This window comes from Musa acuminata, chromosome BXJ2-7 (genome assembly GCF_036884655.1).
Source record: "Musa acuminata AAA Group cultivar baxijiao chromosome BXJ2-7, Cavendish_Baxijiao_AAA, whole genome shotgun sequence".
Classification (NCBI taxonomy): Eukaryota; Viridiplantae; Streptophyta; class Magnoliopsida; order Zingiberales; family Musaceae; genus Musa; species Musa acuminata.
This window is the reverse complement of record NC_088344.1, coordinates 32,955,945-32,974,262: the sequence shown is the minus strand read 5'-3', so window position 1 is coordinate 32,974,262 and position 18,318 is coordinate 32,955,945. Positions and strand designations below refer to the sequence as shown.

At 35.7% G+C, this 18,318-nt stretch overlaps 2 protein-coding genes across 2 annotated transcripts; both read left to right on the top strand.

Moving 5' to 3' along the window:
* Positions 1 to 3,580: 3,580 nt before the first annotated feature.
* On the top strand, positions 3,581 to 7,675 carry LOC135616223 (anthranilate O-methyltransferase 2-like). Its single transcript, XM_065115414.1, has 4 exons — positions 3,581 to 3,735; positions 3,834 to 4,241; positions 4,517 to 4,780; positions 7,088 to 7,675. Exons 1-4 carry the CDS (start codon positions 3,655 to 3,657, stop codon positions 7,493 to 7,495), a joined length of 1,161 nt encoding a protein of 386 aa, XP_064971486.1. The 5' UTR covers positions 3,581 to 3,654; the 3' UTR covers positions 7,496 to 7,675.
* A 6,182-nt stretch (positions 7,676 to 13,857) lies between these two features.
* Positions 13,858 to 17,715, top strand: LOC103992963 (anthranilate O-methyltransferase 2-like). Its single transcript, XM_065115598.1, has 5 exons — positions 13,858 to 14,050; positions 15,873 to 16,084; positions 16,495 to 16,875; positions 16,987 to 17,157; positions 17,329 to 17,715. The coding sequence occupies exons 1-5, from the start codon at positions 13,858 to 13,860 to the stop codon at positions 17,713 to 17,715; spliced, it is 1,344 nt and encodes a 447-aa protein (XP_064971670.1).
* Positions 17,716 to 18,318: the final 603 nt, after the last annotated feature.

The following is an 18,318-nucleotide window of genomic DNA, read 5'->3' as shown; positions in this document are numbered from 1 at the left end:
GAGATGAAATGTACAACTATTTAGTGTTTCACATACTAGTCACGTATTCGTAATAATGCAAAGTAGTTCTTTAAAAAAAAGGAACTTGCTTTGTGGGATTCGTACGTTGTTTGTGATGTATACATGTCCGAATACGATACGCAATAATTGAGGAATAATTAACTGTTGCACAAAAGCTTAAAGGATTACTAAACCTCAAGTTAATCCACGTGTTGGATATAAATCCTATTAGGATAAGATGTTAAATCATTATTAGTTCTATCTCCAGCGAATAGTGATCCAATTATGATAAAGATTTAATATTTTCAATTCTATCACGGATGATTTGGTGTTGACATTGGCCCACCATTTTATACAAATAAATTTATCTATACATGACCAAAGAATATGAGGAACAGTCAACTAAGACCAAAGAATCTAAGGAACAACTAACTTGCCGACGACCTACTTTTTATGTCATCACCCCAAGATCGGTCGCCATAGTTATCTGTAATGAAGATCTAGATAGGAGACTTTTAGAAGTTGTTCTAAATATCTGGAAGGAATCTTACTTAAATTTAAATATTTTGATAGATTAATATTAGAATTTGGATTAGTGATTCAATTAAGAAATATAGTCATTATGATTTATTTTTATAAATACACTGAGTCTTACGGTTTTTGTGAGAGGTAGAGGTAAGATATTTTGAGTGTTTGTAAGAGTTTCTCTCTGGTAGATCTAAAAATGATTGTGAAAAAAGTTTTTATTTATGTGAAGGGATGTGGAAGAGTTTTTGGCTTAGGTTTGGGTTAACTCAAACTAAAGTGATCACTTGTACTAATTTTTTTCATATAGTGAAGAATTTAATTTTTTTAACTAATGTTGTTGTTGAATAGTGTTGACTTTCTAGTATATATATTTTTAATTAATCTTAAGGGTTTTAATTTTTGGTTTCAAGTTTTTTTCTTTCACCTTAATAAGTGGTATTAAAGCTCAAAAGATTTAATAATCAGATATTCAATAAGTATCCAACAGTGCTTGCTAATCGCTACTTTCAACTGGATAGGCAACCACCAAAGATTATCATCCTTAACAATAGTATTGTCGATGGAAGGTTGTCGATGGTGGTTCATCGATCAAGAATGAGGTATCTTGCATCGCTCGCAAGCAGGTGATAAAACAAACTGAATAGAAAAGTAGATTGATAATATAGATAAATTATTCATGCATCATAAATAAAAACCAAATAATACATTTTCGTGATTGAAAGGTGCTAACAAATAAATATAAAATATTTGATTTTACAAACATAGCTCTGATACCAATTGTGAGTAAAAAAAATCCTTATGTTATGCGAAAAAAATTAATATTAAAATATAAAATCAAATAACAATAGATCAAAATTATGATATATACCTTTCAAAGCCATTCAAAAAGCTTTTATCTGATCTACAAGTGCACCATTATCGGATCTACTAGACTCACCTTCTCCTCTCTTCCTACCTTCATAGGACCGCTATGAGTGATTGATTAAGGACAAAAGGATGATGAGAAAAGATATATAATCTTTCAATGATTGGTTCACATAACTTAGAAGAGAAGAGACAAAATCTATAACCTCTTAATGACTAGTTCACATGACTAAAGGAGATGAGAGAAGATATATAGTCTCTCAATAATATCACGTATCGACGTATTCACTTATCCGCATATCCACACATTATGTGTCTAGTCCATATGAGATCCTATCTATTTATAAATAAGAGTAGAGAGTCTAGGATAAATAATTAGGAGAATTTTTTTAATCAAGATCATCTCCTAAGAAATACTATTATAATTATTTTTTTTTATTAATTAATAATCATAATTAGAATCTAATCCTATTTAAAATATATTTTATTTAATTAAATATAATAATATAATCTAATAGTCTGTATTTATTAGATAAGGATATGGAAGTGAGAGAATTAGTTAAGTGGATAATCAAGTCTGTACTATAACGGAGGATTAGAAAGTGAGAGATGAGGTGTGCAACTATTTAGTATTTGACATACGATTCACGCATTCACAATAATGCAAAGTGATTCCTCGAAAAAGGAACTTAGCTTTGTGGGCGTCGGTTGTTTGTGGTGCAGACATGTCCGAATATGGAAGGCAATAATTGAAGAGCAATTTAACTATTGCACAAAAGCTTAAAGGATTAATGTCATGATGTGGAGAACTAAGAATCTAAATCCAGACATAGAGGGCAAAATTGATTAACGGCTTCATGGTCCTGTTGTAGCTACTGGTGTACTAAGGGTTTCATGGTCCTGTTGAATGAAAGATTGCATCAAGGGTTGTATCATATGGAAATAAATAGTAAAGACATCAAAGTGCTGAAAATAAGTTAGGGGATGATAAATACATATAACAATAAGTTTCATTTGCAATAAATAAATGATCATATTTATGATTTTTAGGATGTAGAGAATTATTAGGGAAAAAAATCTAGTAATGGTAAGATAGTGAGATGAATGTCTCTTTTTGGAATCAAGTAGTATCATTGACTTTGTTGGAATTTGTTGAAATTTGGTGTTGGATCATGAACCAATTCAATTCATATATATGTGAGTAATTCTTTTAATTCAATGGTTTAGTTTTGTATATAAGGCAAAAAGTAAAAAAATACTCACCAAGGTAGGAATTATTAGGGTTGAAAGTTTTTTAGGAGTTCTAATTAGGTTTTAACTGCTTGGGAGGAGTTTTAATTAAATTCTAACTACTTGGGATGAGTTTTAATTAAATTTGAATTTTTTGATGGATGAGGGTTATAATTTAGATTAGAGACTAGGAATAATCATTAAAGAATTAAAATTTATTCCTATAAATATATATTTAATCTCAAGATTATGATGCAAGAAAGAGAGACAAAGATACTTCCATGATTATAAGGGTTTTTCTCTAATAAATCTAGAGGATTGAAAAAAAGGTTTAATGGATTTAGGTGAGAGAGTGTGCTAAGTTATTTTAGACTTTGAGTTTGGGTTAACTGAAGAAAAAATAATTTCTTGCATTAATAGAGTTATCGAACCATAGTATTACGTTAATTTTTTATATATTTTTATTCTTATTAATCTTATCATTTTTCTTTTTGGCTAAAGTTTTCTCGACCTCCCTCGAGAAAACTGTACAGAAGGGCAATCTGTACCTTCCATCACAGGTCAAATTAAAGGGGATGCGAAGTAGTGACGAGAGCGTGTTCCCGTTTCTTTCCTAGCTATTAAGATGCCAACGAAGACTGATAACGACGAAGCAGAGCACGCTGAAACACGAGGAGATGATGTGTTTCTCTGAAGCTGTATTGGTGGCACCTCCATGCATTCATTTACTATCGTCCAGCCATGCCACCATCTCCTTTAACTTAGTGCGGACAGTGACATACAAACAACCATCTTGGTGGTACCTTCGTTCATTCATTTACTATTTTCCATCTCCTTTGACTTTGTTAATGTTGTCAGAGAAAATGGTGTTATTGCTTTCTATGTATTCTCCGAAGCATGTTACAGCTTCTGCACAACCACAGTGGTCCTTCTTATAGGCTATTTATACTCATGGTGCTCGGAACTTGGTTTTCAAAGAGACCGAGCGAGCGAGAGCGAGAGAGAGAGAGAGAGAGAGAGAGAGAGAGAGAGATGGGCAAGGGGATAGAAGGAATCCTTCACATGGTCGGAGGAGCTGGGGATACCAGCTACGCCTCCAATTCTAAGCTTCAGGTAGTGTTGAACACCTCAACTGTTTGCATGAACTTAAACAACTTACACTTGCGTAGGCCTCAGCATATCTTATCACTGGTTTGCTAACTGCGTCCCAGGAGAAGGTACTTCACATGGCGAAGCCAATACTGGAGGAGGGAATAAGAGGGGTTTACATGTCGCTGCTCCCCGAGAGGATGGCGGTGGTCGACTTAGGTTGTTCCTCGGGCCCTAACACTTTGGAGGTGGTCTCCGAGGTGCTCGACGTGATTGGCAAGCTACGGCGGAGCCTGGGACGTCAGGAGATGCAGGAGATCCTGTTCTTCTTGAATGACCTCCCGAGGAATGACTTCAATCACGTCTTCCGGTCTCTGGGAGATTACAAGAGGAAGGTCGAGGAGGAGAAGGGGAAGCTGCTGGTGCCATACTACGTCGTGGGAGTTCCAGGCTCCTTCTACGGCAGGCTTTTCCCTTGTCGAAGTGTCCACTTCTTCAACGCTTCCTGTTGTCTCAACTGGCTCTCTCAGGTTGCCTTCCTCTTAATAAATGACAATTGCTACACTATTATTATCTGTATTCTACTTGTTTTCTTTGTTTTTTTTCATTATTTACTTTCTTAAAGCGGCTATGATTGGTACGGTTAATTAACTACCAATAACTAAACAAATTCTCTGAAATGGTCACTCACTTCATCAGCATGGTTAACCTCATAAAGAAAAGGAAGATTGCTTGAAACATCACACAAAACCTATGTTACTTTTGTTTGCTAAGGCAAACTTACTTTTAATTCTGAAAATATCAGGTTCCTGAAGGTGAACAGGGAGTTCCACTCAACAATAAGAACATCTATGTTTCAGAGACAAGCCCACTGGAAGTTGTTAAAGCATATCAAGACCAACACCAAAGAGACTTGTCAGGGTTCCTTAGGTGCCGTCATGCAGAACTAAGCTACGGAGCAAGAATGGTATTGTCATTTCTAGGAAGGAAAGGGAGTTATCCACCCTCGGGAGATGTGGGATACTTTTACGGCCTGTTAGCCGAAGCCCTGAGTGCTTTGGTGTCACAGGTACCTTTATCTTCTTTTCTTCTTCTTCTTCACGTAGTTGTTAATATCCTTCCTATATTCATGTTTATTGCATGGTCTACTCTTCTTTATCTTACAGCAAAGTTGAATATGGTAAAACACAAAAAAGAAAATAAAAGAATTAAAAAGATCAAACCAAATGGTTTCATTTCAGGAGAGCTGTTTATGTTGGCCTTTTTACAAAAAAATTAGAAAGAAAGAAAATAGTATAAGAAGCTAGAAGTACTTTTAATCGTATTTTGGATTGATCGTAAAGTACCTAATTATATTGATTAAAAGATATAGTATAAGTTTTTTAAAATAATAATAAAAATCTATCATATCTCAATAAATCTTTTCGTCCTAATTTATTTATTTAAATCTAAATTTTTATTTTTTATTTTATCTAATTCTAACTATTTAAATTAATCTTTACACACCCCCTTAATTCAAATAGTTGTAACTTGAAGTTGGCTTCAGAATAAAATTTATCTTTTATTAAATATTTTACGAAGATATTGATAAAATTATCTTTTATTAAAGATTTTATCAAATCTTTGAAATGTCTCATGTCATATGATTACTGTATCTACTATCCAAAAACCAAACAGATCTAGAATATTCTTTATTATCCAAAAACTAAACTGATCTAGAATATTCTAAGATGTTATAAAGAAAATATTTTCTTAATCTCTTTTTTCATAATTATTTTTCTCATGATAATTTGTTTGATTTTTATTCCAACAATATTTTTCAAGATAGCCATATTTTTATAGTAAGAGTAGAGAGAAACATTTGAATTTTTATTTTTGTACCAATAATTTTTTTTAGTATGTCCAATTTTTTTACAACAAAAACATCAATGAGTTTCTTTGTTACCTGTGTTTGAGTTCCTCTTACCCTCATTTAATTGATCATGACCTTAGCTATTATGATCTCTCCCTTGAGATATGACTTTGAATTTTTTTTTTATTGTTCTTCTAATCTATCTTCATTTCAAGAGCATGTTCTAAAGTTTCATCTGAAGATCTATTCACTTTTTGTTCATAAATTAAAATAGAGCCCACTAATTCATCAATAGATAATGTACTTTTATCCTTATCTTCTTCTATATCAGTAGAAATCATATTAAATTTTGGAGATAAACTTCATATAACCTTTTCTACTACATATTGATCTTTTAGATTTTCACCATAATATCTCATTTGATTTAGATATGTTTTAGAAGAAATTAACAATAGATTTAGAATCTTTCATCATAACAGTTTTGAATTTACGTCAAAGAATTTGAAGCTTTAAAATTTTTACCTTGTTTGTGCCTCCAAATACACTTTTTAATATTTTTCAGGCTTCTAATGATGTTGATATCATCATAATTCAAGAAAACAGGGAATTATCTATTATTTATTATAGCATGTAGAGGGCTTTTGCATCTTTCTATGTATTCTCATTCATATGATATTTTTTATTTTTAATAATATTAGAATCTTGTAGATCATACTTAACAAAATCATATTCTTCCAAATTTCATAATCCTTATGAGATAAATAAAGTTTTCATTTTAACAACCTAAAATTGATAATTATCATATTTGAAGATAGAGAGAAGTTGATTAGGAGCACCTACTCCTGTCATCTTTTTTTTTTTTTGTATATACTAGCTTTCTCTTCTTTTTTAATCGATGTATTTCTATTGATATTCTTTGAATCAGGCTATGATATCATATTGTTGACTTTCCTATAGAACTTCAAGAAGAAAGGAAAAAGAATAGTAGAAGGAACTATAAGTAATTTCAATCTACAATATTTTGGATTGATCCAAGAGCACATATTTATATTGACTAAAAGATAAAATATAAATTTTTTAAAATAATAAAAAAATCTATCATACCTCAATAAATATTTTTATCCTAATCTATATATTTAAATCTAATTTTTCTTTTATTTTATCTAATTCTAACTATTTAAATTAATCTTAACAGTTTAAATCCATCATCCTCCAATTAATTACAGATGATAGGATGTGAGGGAGGTGGAGAATCAAATATTTACATAATCACAAGTAGTAGTAGAACGGGGAAGAGGAAAATAAACAGCATTGCACCCTTTGTTGCTCATAAAAATTTAGTGGACTTGGATCGATCTGGTCAGAAGCATGGCCATGTCATGCTCCAACAGAAACAAGAAAGAGAACATAGTTCAAGTGTAAAGAAATAAATAGTGAGCAAACACAATCCCAAAGAAATAAATTGGAGGGAGTGCACTTTAACCTTTCATACCCTCTTGATGGTTTGGCGACATTATTGTCCAGGGAATCATAGAGGAGGACAAACTGGTGACCTTCAATTTGCCGTATTATGCACCTTCCATGGAAGAAGTAAAGGCAGTGATCCATAGGGAAGACCTGTTTGATTTAGAACAAGCACGGATCTTTGAGGCTAATTGGGACCCGTTTGATGACTCGGATGATGATTCCGCTGCATTCGACAGTATAGCAAGCGGAAAGAACGTCGCAGGATATGTGAGAGCAGCGTTTCAACCCTTGATTGAAGAGCATTTCGGGGATGCCATACTGGATGAGTTATTCTCTATATATGCAGCCAATGTCTCCAGGCATCTCCTTCAACAGAAAAGTAAGCACTACCTATTTGTCATTTCCTTGAAGAAGAAGAAGAAGGAGGAGGAGGAGGCTGACGGCGATGGTGCTGCGGCTTGGTGAACCTGCAATGCCATGGGAGCAATATTTGTCATTTAATTACTCTTTATCAGCATGTGTTCAACTCTTTCCAATAGACGTTATAATTGAGCTCATGTAAATCCATAATATTCTTCGTGAGATAGACTGCATTATTATTATCTGAAAATAAAATAAAATCGTGTGACTATCTTTAACAGTTCATTGGGTACTCATATTTCAGTTATTAAGAAACACATATTTTTCTCTTTCTTTTCTATCACAAAAATTAGTTTCTTATATCCTCATGTGTATATTCGTGTGTATATGATCACATTAAATGATACACAAATATGATCTAAGCTTTAATTGGATATAAGGAGAAATAAACTTTATATAGGAACAAATACTAGCTAGTCGTAACACGCAACAGAATTAAATAAAAATCACAATCAAATATGACATCAAGATTTACGTGGAAAACCCCTCCAAAGTGAAGGGTAAGAACCACGGGACAAACTAGAGATATCCACTATAAGAATAATAAATATACAAATCTCAATCTTTTGCCCAAAACCCTAGTAACAATCACAAGAGAATAACTGGGATAAATGATCACTTCACTATGCACAATATCTAAATTCTCCCTAAGTAATCACAATAAGAATCTACTATAGATATGATCTAACATGAGATGATAACACTACTAGATGATTGATAACACTATTGTAGATCTGACATCTATATGCTTCGACTTAGAATGAAAAGTTATGTTCTTACACAAATGGATGGCACTTTGGCTATCATAATGCACCGCATAGTTTTTCTGTTTCAGCCCCAATTCTTGTAAGAATTCTTTCATCCATAATATTTCTTTGCATATCTCTATAGCAGCAATATATTCAATCTCTATAGTAGAGAGAGCAATACACCTTTGCAACTTGGATTGTCATGACACCGCCCCCCCTGCAAAAGTAAGTACAAAACATGAAGTGGACTTCCTCGTATCAATATCTCTTATTATATTTGCATATGTGTAACCTGTCAACACAGGTGATCCACCTCCAAAGCTTAAACAAACCTTAGAGCTCCCTCTGAGGTAACTAAAAATCTACTTGTCTAGTGCTCTTTGTCTGGATTTGCAAGAAATCTGCTAGTAACACCCATTGCATATGCGATGTCCGACCTCGTACATACCATTACATACATTAAACTTCTAACTACTGAAGCATAAGAAACTTTTTGTATTTTCTCCTTCTCCTCATCACTTGACGGACTTTGTTCTGAACACAATTTGAAGTGACCTGCAAGAGGAGAAACAACTAGTTTTGTATCTCTCCAATACCTTCTCGATGTATTTTTTTTGTGACAACCAAATTTTCTTATTTTTACTGTCACGAGAAGTCTGCATACCTAGTATTTGCTTTACTGGCCCCATGTCCTTCATTGCAAAAGACTCACTTAGTTTCTTCTTCAACCTATCAATTGTAAATATATCTTTCCTAAGAATAAGCATGCCATCAACATAAAGTAAGAAAATAATAAAATTCTCACCAAATCATTTGATGCACACACAATGATCTGAAGTCATTCTTTTGTATCTATTTTTTGTCATAAATGAATCAAACTTTTTATACCATTGTCTTGAAACTTACTTCATACAAGCTCTTCCTCAACTTGCAGACAAAGTTCTCTTTACCTTTGACTTTGAAACCTTCTGGTTGCTTCATATAAATTTCTTCCTCTAAATCACCGTGAAAGAAAGCTATCTTCACATCTAACTACTCAACATCCAAGTCCTGGCTAGCAGCAATACCAAGAGCAACACGAATAGAAGATATTTTAACAACAGGAGAAAAAATCTCTTCAAAGACCTTTCTTTTGACCAAGGCCTTTCACAACCAATATAGCTTTGTACATTAGTTGAGAACAATATTTTTAAGTCTTTAACCTGAAAACCTACTTGTTCTTCAAGGCCTTCTCCATTTGGTAGTTGAACCAAATCATATATATGGTTCTTTTGAAGAGCATCCATCTCTTTCTGCATAGCAACTAACTACTTCTTTTTCTGCTCACTTTCAACTATTTCTTAGTAACTCTCTGGTTCACCTGCTTAGTAAGCATCACATACTCCCTTGTAGAGTATCTTCTTGAAGGTTGACGTTGTCTAGAGGATCTTCTCAACTGAGGCTATGTAGGAAGTTGCTCTCTGACTTCTTCTTGCTTAACATGTCCTATAGGTAGATCAACATTAGGCTCTATACCATCTTTCTACACATCTCCCCATCACCCTGATATACTGGAGGTGTAACTGGGTCACAATATGCTAATCCTTCTGCAGAAGTTTTAGCTGGTGCCTTCTTCTTCAAATCCTCAAAGGTTTGACTCTCTAAGAAGACTACATCTCTGCTTCTAAATACCTTTTGCTTTTCTAGATCTTAAAGCTTGTAACCAAACTGATCATGTGAGTAGCCAAGAAAAATACATTATTTAGTCTTACCATCTAACTTGGACCTCTTATTGAGAACATGTGCAAATACACAACAACCAAACACTCTCAAATACCTATAGGAAACATATTTCTCTGATCATACATGCTCTACAACATCACCATCTAGGGTTGTACATGGTGATAAGTTGATCACATCAACTATAGTCCTCAAAGCCTCATCCTAAAACTTTTTGGATAGCTTGGCCTATGAAAGCATACATCTGATTTTTTCCATGATGATGCAGTTCATCCTCTCTGTAATTGCATTATACTGAGGGGTACCAAGAACTGTCATCTCTTGTTGGATCTCATGTGACCTACAATAATCATTAAATAATCCTGTATACTCACCATCATTATCTGATCTTATTCATTTTAATTGTCTTTCTGTCTCCCTTTCAACTCTGGTATGAAATTTTTTTAAGACATTAATAACTTGATCTTTGGTCTTCATAGCATAGGCCCAAACTTTCCTAGAAAAATTATTTATAAAGTGACAAAATAAAGTGCATCACTGATGTTAGGAACATTAACAGATCCACCAGGAGTTTTTGTTCTCAAATGACCACATTCATTTGTATAAATACGGTCTAAGGCATACATTTTTGTAGACAAAGTAGGACTAATAAATGAAACTCTATGTTGTTTACTAGCCAAACAATTAATACAAGGGTTCAAATATGCACTTCTGAGGTCTGACAATACCTCTCTCTTGGAAAGAGCTTGCAGCCCCTTCTCGCTCATGTGTCCCAGTCACCTATGTCATAACTCTATGCTGAAGTCTTTCTCTATAGCATTCAGTTGCTTATCATAAGCTTTGCCCTATAAACTGTATAAAGTGTGACATTTCTTTCCATTAGCTACAATAAGAGAATCCTTACTGAGCTTCCATTGCCCTTTGTGAAATTTGCTATCATAATCTTCATCATCTAATCTTCTAACTGAAATTAAATTCAACCTCAAATCAACCATATGCCTCATATCCTTAAGCACCAACTTATAGCCAAGGTTGGTCTTTATGTAGATATCACCCATGCCAATGATGTTTGCCTTGCTATAGTTGCTCATCTTAACAACACCAAAATTTCCAGACCTGTATGTAGCAAAAAAATTCATTCGTGGTGTAGTATGATAAGAAGCACATGTGTTAATCACCCACTCAAGATCCTGACACACATAAGAAAAAATATCATCAAAAGGAGACAAAATCAAATAATCACTACCCTGCACTATAGCTTAATATTATCTTTTGACTCTATAGACTCCACTTCTTTTTTCTATTTCTTTCTTTTCTTAGGTTGCTTATATTGATTCTTGTAATATCCTTTCTCACCATAGTTATAGCAAACAATATCTTTTCTTAATATTGACTTGCTTCTACCTTGAATTGCTTCTATCCTTGGACTTTGACCTTCCTTTGTTCTCTAAGATAAGTGCCTATGAATCATTCTGAGATGTTGTTGAATTCTTTCTTCTCAACTCCTCATTCAATAAACAGCTTGTTACTTGACTCATGGTAATAACACCATATGGTGCAAAATTACTGAGGGAAACCACCAGTGTCTCCCAACTTTCTAGTAATGAACTGAGAAGTAACAATACTTGCAACTCATCATCAAGAGATATTTTCATAGAGGATAACTAGTTAATGATACTCTATATTTCATTCAAATGCTCAGCAATAGAAGCACCCTCTTTATATTTTAGGGTTACAAATTTTCTGATCAAGAAAGCTTTGTTGCCAACTGTTTTTCTTTCATAGAGACCTTCTAACATTTTCCAAAGAGAATATGTAGAACTTTCAATAGAAACATGGTGAAAGACACTATCATCGAGCCACTATCGAATAAACCTAATTGTTTTTCGATCTAATCTCTTCCACTCATCATCTGTCATAGTTGTGGGTTTTGCACTATCCCCCTGCAAAGGTCCATATAAATCTTTACAATACAAGAGATCTTCAATTCTTGGTTTTCATATCATCCAATTGTTTCCATTCAAGCTAATCATATGAGAAACACTACTGTCCTCCATTTTTTAATACAAAAATTAAATCACCACAACCCTACTCTAATACCAATTGATGGGATATAAAGAGAAATAAACTTTGTATAGAAATAAATACTTGTAGGCCGTAATATGCATCAGAATTAAATGAAAATCACAATCAAATATGACACCAAGATTTACGTAGAAAACCCCTACAAAGTGAAGGGTAAAAGCCACGGGGCAAACTAGAGATAATCTACTATAAGAATAATAAATATACAAATCTTAATCTCTTGCCCAAAGTCCTAGCAACAATCATAAGAGAATAACTGTGATACAATGATCACGTCACTGTGCATAATATTTAAATTCTCCCCAAGTAATAACAACAAGAATCTACTGTAGATCTGATCTAACATAAGATGATAACACTGCTATATGATTAAGAATAGTCTCTCTGCGTTGTCCTTGTTTTCTTCCATTTCTTTCTCTTATTTTTCTACCTTTTTTTGAACCAAGTTGTTGCTGCAATTTGATCTTCGTTGCTGCAGTTTTTCTCACCGTGCTGCTATAATTTTTCTTACTCTTTTCGCAGCCACCCACATCTCTCTAATTTGATCTAGGATTAGATTAAAGGGGATAGATTATGGGCTGTTAAAGCTCATCATGGACTGAATTCATGGGCTTTTAGCCCAACAAGCTTTAAGCCGGGAGGTGCAACCTTCATGGAAGGACCGGGATCACTGAAATATACATCTACTGTCTTGTTGCTAGCTATATAATACACGATGAACACCAAAAGGTGCACAAAAAAGGGTCCGCTTATCTTCGACTTGGCATCACATTAGGGTTTCCTGTAACCTGTGCTGACGACACGACAGCGGAGCCTCGATTGAATTTTAGCGAGTCACTTACAAGGATGGCTGGCTATGGAGTCTGAGAGCTAAGTAACCTGAAAGCTTCTCGAAAGCAAACTTAAAGAGGTGGTTGACCACCACAATACGATCATAAACGTCTTGTTTTGTTGGTCGTAGGCTCCGTTGCAACAAAGCTACTGATCAGTGGAGGATGTTGCTCCACCGCAGCATTCTTAAAAGTCCAGGGTTGGAATCGGTGTGTTTCTGACCTATTAAGCAAGGTCTTCAGAGACAGGTTAACCACGGTCTTCGTGCAATAATGCTACCGGTCGGTGGAGGATGTTGCTCCACTACAGCATTCTAAAAGTCTAGGGTTGAAAGTTTCTGACCTCTAACCTAGCAAGCAAGCTCTTCAGAGACGGGCTAACCACGATACTCCTCCTCTCTAATGTCCTTTTATTCTTTATCTACATTGGTGATACTGCTGTGGTTATATTTCCTTCGAAGAATGCACAACCACATCATCAGTGACATATGTCTTTAAGATGATGAACAGAAAAGTGTTAGTTTGGCAAGTCTCATAGTCTCACATCGGGAAAATCAGGCTTGTTATCTCTTATTGGAACTATAAATAAGGGTTTGGGCTTTGAAATCAGATGCACCACAAGAAAAACTTAAGTGTTTGCTTTGGGTTTAAGTCCACACTCAATTAAATAGTTTGGGCTTATAGTTTGGGTTTTTTTTTATTTAGTATTTTCGAGTGTTTTATGGCCTAGGAACATCTTCCTAAGGCATTTGTAATAGTCTCTCTTTTATAGTAGTGATTTGCTCCTCTTTCGTCCGTGGATATAGGTCAAGGTCAATTGACCGAACCACGTAAATCTGGTGTTCTTGTCGCTTTTATCTTTTCGTTTTAATATCTTTGTTGGGTTGTCAAAATTATCCTTTGGTAAATTTCCTGGGGCTAGCTCTAACAAACTGATATCAGAGCCTGATTTCGGGATCTTTTGGCAACGGTGATAATAACAAAGATTGTTGTCGAGAAATTTGATAGAAATGTCAACTTCGGCATGTGGCAACTCAAGATGGAGGTCATTCTGGTTCAAGACGAAGTTGATTTGGCACTACAAGGAGTTGAGAATATTCCAGATAATATGTCAAAGGAAGATCTTGAGGGTATGGATAAGAAGGCCCGATCAAGCATTATTCTAAATTTTTCTGATGAGATTTTACGGGAGGTAGCTACGGAGACTATGACTAAGAGTATGTGGGACAAGCTTAATTGATGACGAAGGTACATCTATACTCTCACATCTTGATAAATTTAATTCCTTGGTTATGGATTTGGAGAATATAGATGCAAAAATTGATGATGATGATAAGGCCCTGTTACTTTTATGTTCTCTTCCCCAATCTTTTAAGCATATCCGTGATACTATGATTTATGGAAAAGAAATAATTTCGTATCAGAAAATTAAATCTGCACTAAAATCTAAGGAGTAGATAGACAGGGATATCACTGGAGAAAGTAGAGGAAATCAAGCTGAGGGTCTGGTTGTCAAGGGGAGAACAGATAAAAGAGAATTTGATAGTAGTAGATCTAAATCTAGATCTAAATCCATATCTAAATCCAGACAGAAATTTGGAGTGCAGATATTGTCATAAAATGGGGCACATTAAGGTTGATTGCTTTAAATTGAAAAATAAATTAAAGCAAAAGGAAAAATTGTTAAGAAAACTACTGAGTCCGCTGAAGCTAGTATAGAATCTAATGAGAATGATGGAAATATTTTCTTTGCTACTGATGATAGGATGAGGTCTAAAAATAAATAGATTTTAGATTCGGGTTGTTCTTATCACATGTGTCCTAATAGAGATTTGTTTTCCACATATGAATCTTGTAATGGTGGAATTGTTTTGATAGGTAATAATATCGTGTGTGATGTTGTTGGTAAAGGCATAATCTGAATTAAAATGCATGATGGTATTATGAGGACGCTCACTAATGTTAGACATGTTCCTGATTTAAAAAAGAATCTCATCTCTTTAGGCACCCTAGAGGCTTTTGGGTATAAATACACAACTGAAGGTGGAGTTATGAAAGTTTCTAGAAGTGCCCTTGTTGTTATGAAAGCTTGTAGGTCTGATAACTTGTATATTTTGCAGGGAACTATAGTCTCATCATCATCATTATCTGATTCTGACATCACCAAATTATGGCATATGCGTTTGGGTCATATGAGTGAAAAAGGTTTGAGCATATTGAGCAAAAGGGGTCTACTTTGCGGACAGAGTACTAGGCCACTAGATTTTTGTGAGCACTGCATTTTTGAAAAGCAAAAAAGAGTCAGCTTCAATTCTCTGATAGTTCACAAAGCAAAAGGTACTCTTGACTATATTCATTCAGACCTTTGGGGTCCAGCTCATGTTCAGTCTAAGGGTGGTGCCAAGTATATGTTGACTTTCATTGACGATTATTTCAGAAAAGTTTGGGTTTATTTTCTAAAGCATAAAAATGATATTTTTCTAACTTTTAAATAATGAAATGCTTTGATTGAGAAGCAAACAGGTAAACATATTAAACAGCTTCGAACAGATAATGGCATGGAATTTTGTGAAAGTGACTTTGATGAATTCTGCAAAAATGAAGGGATCGTTCGGCATCGCACTGTTAGGATGATGCCTCAACAAAATGGTGTGGCCGAACGTATGAACAGAACACTCTTGGAGCGAGCAAGGTGTATGATCTCAAATGCAGGGTTGACAAAGGACTTTTGGGCAAAGGCGATTAATATGGTATGTTACATTGTAAACCGCGCTCCTTCTGCAGCACTTAACTTTAAAACTCCGGAGGAAGTTTGGTTAGGTACTCCTACTAATTACTCTGATTTAAAATTTTTTGGGTGTCCAGCATACATGTATGTAAATGAAGGAAAATTAGAGCCTCGAGCTAAAAAGTGTATTTTCCCTAGGTATGCTTCTAGAGTGAAAGGATACAAATTATAGTGTTCTGATCCCAAATCACCAAAATTTATAATCATTTGAGATGTTACTTTTGATGAATTGTCTATGTTATCTTTCAAAGAGGAATATACTAGTTGTACAAATAGTGCGCAGAAGCAGATGAAGCTTGAGATTGATAGTTTAGATTCTTTTAAGTTGAACTCTTCTACTCAAAGAATGCCAGTAGATGGTATGGAATCTACTGACAAAGATTATCTAGAGGAAGAGCAATATTCCATAGCTAAAGATAGATCACGGAGAAATATTCGACCACCACAAAGATATGCAAATTTGGTGAGCCTACTTCCTACTTAGATGCAGTTTCTTGTGATAATTCCGCTAAGTGGTTGATCGCGAAGAATGAAGAAATTGAATCTCTCCATTAGAATAAAACTTGTGCAGCCGCCTTCCGGAAAGAAAATTGTTGGATGCAAATGAGATATCATTGCTGAGGGAAAAGTCCTTGTTCAGAAAATTCATACGAAGGACAATCCAGTTGATATGCTTACGAAGCCTCTTCCGGTTTATAAGTTCAAGCAGTGCTTAGACTTGGTTAGTATTCATTGTTGGTGATTATCCGTTGGGGCTTTTATGAAGAAGGTAGAACATATTTTGTTGGGACATGCCCAGTTTGTATGAACTTAAAAGTTTATACATACCTAGCATTCACCACATCCGATCATGGTTTGCTGACTGCGTCACAGGAGAAGGCACTTCTCACGACGAAGCCAGTGCTGGACGATGCAATAGGAGGGGTTTACAAGTCGCTACACCCTGCGAAGATGGTGGTCGCCGACTTAGGTTGCTCCTCGGGCTCCAACACTTTCGTGGTGATGTCCGAGGTGCTCGACGTCGTCGGCGACCTACGACGAAGTCTGCAGGAACGTCAGGAGCCACCGGAGATCCAGTTCTTCTTAAATGACCTTCCGGGGACGACTTCAATCACGTTTTCCGGTGTCTGGGCGAGTACAAGAGGAAGGTCGAGCAAGAGAAGGGGAATCTGCTGGTGCCCTACTACGTGGTGGGAGTGCCGGGCTCCTTCTACGGCAGGCTTTTCCCACGTCGGAGCGTCCACTTCTTCCACTGTTCTGGATCTCTCAACTGGCTCTCTCAGGTTGACCTCCTCTTAAACGGTACTATACAAAGCAGTCGATACTTCTGTCTGATAGCTCATTCTAGCTATCCTGAAACGTCAGGTTCCTCAAGGACTCGACACCGAACGGGGTGCTTCACTCAACAACACGAACATCTACATTACAGAGACAAGCCCACCGGAGGTTGTGAAAGCATATCAACGACAATTCCAAAGAGACCTTTCAGAATTTCTCAGGTGTCGGTATGCAGAACTCAGCTACGAAGGCAGACTGGTGATTTCATTTGGAGGCAGGAAAAGTAATTGCCCGACCTAGGGACAGATGAGACACCTCTGGGGACTCTTAGCTGAGGCCTTGAATGCTTTGGTGTTAGAGGTAAGAAGTAACATCGATTGATGACATCGTGACAACCGATTCATCGAGTTATTTACGTATCAAATCCAGGGAATGATAGAGGAGGACAAACTGGTAACCTTCAATCTGCCACGTTATGCGCCTTCCATGGAAGAAGTGAAGGCAGTGATCCATGGTGATGGTCTGTTCGATGAAGAAGACACACAAGTTTTCGAGGCTAATTGGGACGCGTTCGACGATTCGGACGATGATTCTGCTGCATTCGACAGTGATCTAAGCGGCAAAAACGTGGCAAAATACGTAAGAGCAGCGGTGCAACCATTGATTTCGGAGCAATTCGGCGACGCCATTCTCGATGAGCTCTTCGCTAGATATGCAGCAAATGTTTCGTGGCACCTCCTTCAGCAGAAAACTAAGCATAGCGTGTTTGTCATTTCCTTGAAGAAAAAGAATGAAAGCCATCTCGCTGCTGCTTGATGGACTTGCAATGTGCGTTCGACTCCACACGATTATGTTGCACTGTATACATCGAAACCTAAGTCTTAGATTTAGTTGCTTGTGTTCTTTATGCTTCTTACTAGTGTTTTTTAACAAGGTTATTAAGCCATCAACCCTTATACTTCTATTACACAACTAGGAAAGTGAAAAATGAGGGAGTAATCAATTATGGTTCGGGACGGATATTATATTGAAAATTTTGTTTAATATCTGATATCACATTGTATCTATCCATCGATCCATTCTCGCTCTAGTGATCCCAAAATGTCAGGTTCCTCAAGGACTTGACACTGAACAGGGAGTCTCACTCAACAAAAAGAAGGTCTACATTGCAGAAACAAGCCCACCGGAGTGTCATAAAAGCATATATCAAGATCAATTCCAAAGAGATCAACTCGAGATTTGCAGCTAATGTTTCGAGGCATCTCCTCAAAGAGAAAACTAAGCAGAACGTATTTGCCATTTCTTGAAGAAAAAGGATGACAGCCATTTTGCTGCTGCTTGATGTTCGACTCCGTCCTTTGCGTCGCAATAGGAACACTAGACATTTCGTCGAACACCCTTTTGAGTGTCGTTGCGAGT

Bases quoted from the DNA above. Each gene is read 5' to 3' on its own strand.
- LOC135616223 (XM_065115414.1), top strand. From the start codon at position 3,655: ATGGGCAAGGGGATAGAAGGAATCCTTCACATGGTCGGAGGAGCTGGG. The intron at 3,736-3,833 runs GTAGTGTTGAAC...ACTGCGTCCCAG, and splicing joins CCTCCAATTCTAAGCTTCAG to GAGAAGGTACTTCACATGGC. The intron at 4,242-4,516 runs GTTGCCTTCCTC...TGAAAATATCAG, and splicing joins GTCTCAACTGGCTCTCTCAG to GTTCCTGAAGGTGAACAGGG.
- LOC103992963 (XM_065115598.1), top strand. From the start codon at position 13,858: ATGTGGCAACTCAAGATGGAGGTCATTCTGGTTCAAGACGAAGTTGAT. The intron at 16,876-16,986 runs GTTCTGGATCTC...CTGAAACGTCAG, and splicing joins GAGCGTCCACTTCTTCCACT to GTTCCTCAAGGACTCGACAC. The intron at 17,158-17,328 runs GTGATTTCATTT...TATCAAATCCAG, and splicing joins TCAGCTACGAAGGCAGACTG to GGAATGATAGAGGAGGACAA.